Source organism: Cervus elaphus, chromosome 18 (assembly GCF_910594005.1).
Source record: "Cervus elaphus chromosome 18, mCerEla1.1, whole genome shotgun sequence".
NCBI lineage: Eukaryota > Metazoa > Chordata > Mammalia > Artiodactyla > Cervidae > Cervus > Cervus elaphus.
In genome coordinates, this window is record NC_057832.1 from 63,590,097 (window position 1) to 63,597,573 (window position 7,477).

The window sequence follows — 7,477 nt, forward strand, 5'->3', positions numbered from 1 at the left end:
ATACATGACTACTGGAAAAACCATTGCTTTAACTATATGGATCTTTGTCAGCAAATTAATGTCTCTGCTTTTTAATATGCTATCTAGGTTTGCCACAGCTTATCTTCCAAGGAGCAAGTGTCTTTTAATTTCATGGCTGCAGTCACTATCTACAGCGATTTTGGAGCCCAAAAAATAAAGTCTGTCACCATTTCTGTTGTTTTTCCATCTATTTGCCATGAAGTGATGGGACTGGATGCAATGATCTTCACTTTTTGAATGTTAAGTTTTAAGCCAGATTTTTCACTCTCCTCTTTCACTTTCATCAAGAGGCTCCTTAGTTCCTCTTCACTTTCTGCCATAAGGGTGGTGTCATCTGCATATCTGAGGTTATTGGTATTTCTCCTTGCAATCTAGATAAATGAGGGACCTACCAAAGTAAATACCAATCTAGACAATGCTAGCCCTCAAAGTAATTACAGAGTGGTTCAGAAACATACATTTTCATCAGCTATAATAATGAAATTATTTAACAACCTTTTGAAACCTCTAATCCATCTGTATGTTTGAGTAGTTTGGGGCATTAAATCCAAACTGAAGGATATCTGATATTATTATAAAAGCCAAGCCGGTGTGCAGGGATCCGCATTGATTGGTTCTCAAGAAACAAAGCGATCATAGTTCCCATGTTAAGAGCGGTTTAATTTCTTGTCAGCAGGTCTACTCATTGTTTAAAGTACAGAGAGATTACATATCTTTAAGTAACAAACTCATTTTAATGAACTCTTTTCCATATTTAAAACGACCCTACAACACATGTCTACATCAAAGAGCCAAAGGAATTTAATCATCTCCAAAACTACATGCAAATTTTTAAGTTGAGGATTCTATTTTATATTGGAAATATATTCTTCTTTAAGACCATCTTTTCCCTGGAAACCATTCCTTGGCTAAAACAACATGAATTCCTAGCTGTTTTCTCAAACAGCAAATACATTAAGTTCAAATTAAATAGTGTGAAAAAGACCATCTTCATTATTAAAATGGAAAACCTCAAAAATAAATTTTCTGGTAAAATGATAAAAAATTTATATTAACTAAATCTATTAACTACTGCACTTTAAATTTTTGTCACGTTATTTTTTCTATTCACCATAACTATGGGTATACCTCATTTTATTGCATTTAACAGAGAGTGTATTTTTTTTTACAAATTGAAGCTTTGTTTGTGGTAACCTTGCCTGAAGCAATCTATTGGCACCATTTTTCCAACAGCATTTGCTCATTTAATGTCTCTATGTCACATTTGGGTAGCTCTCAGGATATTTCAAACATTTTCATGATTAATATATTTGTTTTGGAGATCTGTGATCAGTGATTTTGATGTTACTAATATAATTGTTTGGGGGCACTACAACTTAATTGATAAAATGTTCTGTGTGTTCTGCCCGCCATTGACAGACTGATTCCATCTCTTTTCTTCCCCTCAGGCCTCCCTGTTCCCTGAGACACTACAATATTGAAATTAGACCCCCTAATAACCCTATAATGGCCTCTAAGTAGTCAAGTGAAAGAGAGTCAAACAATGTGACAGACTTCACTTTGTCTTATTTATTTTGTTTTCTTTTTTCTTTTTTATTATTTTTTATTTTTTATTCATTTATTTTTTTCCATTTATTTTTATAAGTTGGAGGCTAATTACTTTACTTTGTCTTATTTAAAAAATCACCATAGCCACACCAACCTTCAGCTGCCACCACCCTGATCAGTCAGGAGTTATCAATACTGAGGCAAGACTCTTCACTAGCAAAAAGATTACTACTCACTGAAGGCTCAAATGATGGTTAGCAATTTTTAGCAATAAAATTTTTTTAATTAAGGGAAGTACATTTTTCAGATATAATGCTATTTCACATGTAATAGACTACAGTAGTGTAAACATAACTTTTACATGCACCAGGAAACCAAAAAATTCATGTGAGTTTCTTTATTGTGATATTCAGTTTATTGCAGTGTCCTGGAACCACAGTATCCCCAAGGTATGCCTGTATTCAAAGTTTTTATAATATATCACAAGATTATAAAGGAGTAGCTTAGAATTGGGTATTTTTATAATAGGCTTAGTCTGTAAACAAAACATAGAAATGAAAAATGATTTTCACATTTACATAAAATAGAGTAGATGACTACTACTTGAAACTCTATGCTATATTATTACATACAATATGCTTCCAAACCACTTTGTGTGTATGTAAAGCTGGCTTTTACAATATGAAACCATTGTCAAACAAATCACTTTCATGCTGAAGATGATGTAGAGAAAATAAATCAAGTCCAAATCAGATAAAACTCTATTTCATTATTTCCCTCCAGGAATATCAGAATTCATCTAACTATCCATTTATCCTAATGAAATCTTCTGTTGTACTCATAATGCAGGTGAGCTGAGCAGCATCCCCAATTTGATCTATTCTCACAAACCAGAACTGATACTTTCACAATGTGGCACTGGAGAAGGCTTTTGAGAATCCCTTGGACAGCAAGGAGATCAAACCAGTCAATCCTAAAAGAAATCAACCCTGAATATTCATTGGAAGGACTGTTGCTAAAGCTGGAACTCCAATACTTTGGCCACCCGATTCGAAGAGCTGCACTCATTGGAAGAGACCCTGATGCTGGGAAAGACTGAATGCAAAAGAAGGGAGTGGCAGACAAAGAGCTAGTTAGATAGCACTACCAACTCAATAGGCATGAATTTGAGCAAATTCTGGGAGATAGTGAAGGATAGGGGAGCCTGCATATTCCAGTCCATGGGGCTGCAAAGAGTTGGACACAACTTAGCAACTGAACAACAACAACACAACCAGAAAAAACTCCCAGAGCGGTGCAGCAGAGAGTACCGTAGGTCTGGTTACGGCCCTCGCTCCTCAGCCGCCTATATGGCTTGATTCTATTTCCCCATGTGGGACATGTAAGAAACAAACCAGAGGACTGTTAAGGTCTCTTCTAGCTATGTTTCTATATTTTCTTCCTTAAAACAAATACATCTAAAAGGATAAATAAAGACTGAGATAGTTTGTTTCTTCAAACATTGCAGCAGTCACACTTCTCTAACAGTACAGAAGAGACCTATTGAGATGGAGAGATTGTTAAAGTGGGAGATCTGATGCTGTTGTCCACTTCCTGCTTTCAGAATTTTTATCAGAGTTTTTTCTTTATAAAATCTGATGATGTCATATCTCTTCTTCTCCGCTTGTCTGATTTGGACATCTTTACACTCAGCACTAGAGACAACCATCATACAGTTTAGTCATTGAACTACTGCTGCCCCTCTCCCTGCCTTCCTTGCCTTCTTTTCATGTATCTCAGCAGACAACAGCCTAAAAAGTTCTACACATCTGTATCTAAAGTTCCTCTACTGTTAATGTCCTTGTTCCCTTGGCAAACACCCACCTATAGGGATGGTCCTTAAAAAAAGATATTTCTTTTTTTAACTTTTTATTTTGTATTGGGGTATGTCTAATTAACAATGTTGTGAGAGTTTCAGGTGAATAAGGAAGGGACCCAGTCATACATACACATGTATCCATAAAAGCCTTTATTATATTCTATTGTAACACCTCTGTTAAAGTCTGTCTTACTAAACCATTTCTTTTTGTGGGGAAGAGACGGTGCCTTACTTACCTTTGTGTTGCCAGTGCCCAGCACCATACCTGGTACATGGTGAGTGTTCTATAAGTATTTGCTTTAAGTGGAACTATAGATAGATTGAGGCAATGAATAATAACTATGAACTATCTCAGTTGCTGCCTGATATTAACACAGTTATCTAAAAATTATAAAAATATCCAAGCATGTAACAAGAATCCTCATAAGAACTATAGGGGTGAAAAGGTTTATCAGTCAAAGAAAAATTAGCACATCCTTCACCTTGTATTTTTTAAAAAGCAAAGAGTAGTTATCAAAGAAATTTATTCATAAACACATTAGTTTTCTACCAGTGGATGAAACAAATTAACAGAGCTTGCTTAGTAATGAGACATTTTGAAAGTTTAAGAGGTCAGTTTCCCCCTCAAAAAGATCTGCTTCTGGACATCCTCTGTCACTTGTAAGCTCCTTTGAGCCTCACCATTTGCTTGTTTAATGAAGTTAAAATATAACAGAAAAGGATCTCTCTGCAAAGTCAGTAAAGTTAAGTAAAGACTGGCTGGTCATTAGGAAAAAAAATAACTATTAATCTGGTGTATTGCAATTTATTTACACAAACTGTTAATTATTGCAATAGTAGGAGCCAGATTCAAACTATTTTGGGAAGAGTCTCCTATAAGCAAAAAGTTATTGTCCAGAAATGGCTCTACAAAATTAAAATAGATTTTTAGAGAGCCCAGAAATAAATCAATGCATCTACAGTCAACTAATCTTCTTTGAGGGTGCCAATACAGGGAAAGGCTGTCAATCAGTGGTGTTCAGCAAACTCAATATCCCAACGCAGAAAAATGAAATTGGAGTTTTATCTTACAACATATCAAAAAATAAATGCAAAATTGACTAAAGACCTAAACCTAAGACCTAAACTTCTAGAACTACTAGAAGAAAATATAAGGAAAAAATCTTCTTGATGTTAGTTTGGGCAATGATTTTTTGGATATGACAACAAAAGTACAGGCAACAAAAACAAATGAACAAACGGGACTGGACAGAAGTAGACAAAAGGGGTTGCATCTACCTAAAAGCTTCTGCAGCTCGCAGCCTTAACATCATCTTCTTGGAAACCTCTGAATCATAAGAGACAAGTGGAGGAAGAAGCAAACGCACAGGCTGAAGCACAAAAAAAGAAAAATGAAGTAAAGGTCCAAGTAAACTGCTAGCTGGCTTACAGGAGCAACAAAATGGAAAGCTGGAGACCAAGGACACTAGTAGAAAACGTTGGACTGGATGCTACTGTCTAGAATTGTCTGATTGAATCTAGGCCATCCATTGCCATGTAATAACTCAATCATAAACAATCTTTTAGGTAGGAATTATGATTTCAGTTGTTTTTTTTTTTTTGAAGTTTGCAAATTATATTTCCAGCTGTTGAGACAATATTTCTGAGAGCTGAGGTTACCTCTAGCGGCGAAACCAGAGCCAGCTATTAAGCAGCCAGACTGCTACAGTAATTGAATACATGACCATTTCTCTTTTAGCCCATTCTTTGTTCTCCTCTTCCAGAAGTTGTAGACGTCTATTTAGTTTGATTATCTGTCGTCTTAATGAAGCTGCATCTACAACTGTCATGTCTTCTGAAGTTCCTTCAATCATTGCATCTATATTTGAAATGCCATACATGGAGTCAGTTTTGACCAGCTGTCCATTTTGGCGAACAGCATTTTCACTCATAGAGTGTTCTCTTTTTAGCCTGCCAACTGCACGGATTTCTTCGTTTTGAGGGGTTGGAACAGGTCTTTCTAAATCCAGAAAATTTAGCGGCCTTTCACTCAGTGTAAGCACACGTGGTGGTGTTTTTAGAGCCAGAGGCTTAAAGGGAGTTGACTGTATAAGGTCAAGATCTGCTGGTCTTGAAAATGGAATGTCTTCATTATTTCTTGCTACCACAATTCTCTCTGGAATTTGCATGATCACACTAGCGTTTGAAACTCCTTCTTGAAATCCTTGCTCCAGGTCAGCGTTTGGTGGTGCTACCTTTAATTTTTCCGGGACCTTCATTCGCTGACTAATACCTTCGGTGTATTCCATTTCATACTGAATTCAACTAATTTCCACCATCTCAGCAGCAGTGGGAGAAGGAAAGGCTGCCCCACTCACTAAATGTGTACCAATTACTGCTTGCTCTTTGGCATTATCTGCTTCTGTGCTTCATATTAAATCCATTAACTTGCCTCAGTACGCACGTGCTGGATTTAGAGCCACTTTTGTCCCCCTGGGCCCGCTGGAGGGTCCCTGGCGAGGGCCGCCGCCCGCCGGCTCCCGATTTCAGTTTTTCACTTGAGACTGAAACAGAGATTACATTATTTTTCATATCACTTGACTAGGGTCAGAGCTACATTAACAAATCCAGAACCCACACTTGTAATCACATCACCCCATTCTTCAACACTGGACTACATTAACTTCTATACAAGAGCAATTTAAAAAAAAATAACTTTAATTGGTGATTTTTCCTGAAAATAAAAATGAATCTTGTTCACTGGAGAACACTCTTGTAATCAAAAAAATATAATAAAATTATATTTTAAAAGAAAATAACCCAAAGAGGTTGAAATACTACAAATTGTACCAGTATGGTAATAGAATTAATCGTGGAATTTTAGGACCCACAGAAAGAGAGCAGTAGACCTCATTATCAATTTATAAATCATGCTCCATTCTATAGATGATACTCTTCTTGATAATAAAGCAGCCACTACCTCAATATCATGTGATATTTTATGGATAAGTCTAGCTTCAACACCAAAAAGTAGGGCACCAGTAGTCAGAAACATCTCTCTATAGTTATTGTTCTTTGCTATGATTCACAAGAGTATAAAAGCTTAACATGCAAGGCATTTTTGTGCCAGCAAAGCATGTGATAACTTTTTCTGATAGGTTCTTCAATTGCTTAATTTTATTAAGAAAACATAGAAGAATATTAGAGTAGACTCAGGATGTATTTTTCAATTTTATATGATATAACTTGGATAACATGAATATAAAGATTAATGCTAAGACTTCGGTTCTATCCTGGGTCAGGAAGTTCCCCTGGAGACAGGTTCCCCTGAAGGGATAGGCTACCCATTCCAATATTCTGGGCATCCCTGGTGGCTCAGATGGTTAAGAATTTGCCTACAATGCAGGAGACCTGGGTTTGATCCCTGGGTTGAGAAGATCCCCTGGATGAGGGCATGGCAACCCACTCTATTTTTCTTGCCTGGAGAATCCCCATGGACAGAGGAGCCTGGTGGGCTACAGTTCATGGGGTCGCAAAGAGTCAGACATGACTGAGCAACTAAGCACAATGTTAAGACTAGGAAAAGATATTAGAATTGATCTAATTATATCTTTATCTTTTCTCACTCAGATATATTGTATATAAAAATCTATTGTATTTTTAAAATTCTATATATTGTATAGAAAAAAATTTCTAAACTTTTCTTATGAGTTCTGAATATGGTAATCTTATATGAAATATGGATCTACCCTGGAATGCTAAAAGGCCTCCATGAAGCACTAGGAAATTAAAAGAGCAAAACTTTAATTTTTTAAAATACTTCATATTCACTATGTAATTCACATAATAATATCAACTATGTGTTACAGTGACCACAACAACTTAGGTAACTATCTTGTGAAAATAATTATAGAAGATATATGTGTATATTATGTTTTAAAATACTAATGTAGATATATATTCATCCATCTAACAATATAATGTTGAGGGCAATATCAGCCAGCCTATTAACATTTAGCAAGTGGTAGGTGCAAAATAAATAGTACACACTGAAAGTATGTTTTTCCAAAA

General features: G+C 36.0%; 1 protein-coding gene across 1 annotated transcript; it reads right to left on the reverse strand.

Annotated features, from left to right (window-relative positions):
- Nucleotides 1-5,028: 5,028 nt before the first annotated feature.
- LOC122674357 (mitochondrial fission factor-like) lies at nucleotides 5,029-5,949 on the reverse strand. Its single transcript, XM_043872617.1, has one exon. The coding sequence runs from the start codon at nucleotides 5,713-5,715 to the stop codon at nucleotides 5,089-5,091; it is 627 nt and encodes a 208-aa protein (XP_043728552.1). The 5' UTR covers nucleotides 5,716-5,949; the 3' UTR covers nucleotides 5,029-5,088.
- Between the last annotated feature and the right edge of the window lie 1,528 nt (nucleotides 5,950-7,477).

Bases quoted from the DNA above. Each gene is read 5' to 3' on its own strand.
- LOC122674357 (XM_043872617.1), bottom strand. From the start codon at position 5,715: ATGGAATACACCGAAGGTATTAGTCAGCGAATGAAGGTCCCGGAAAAA.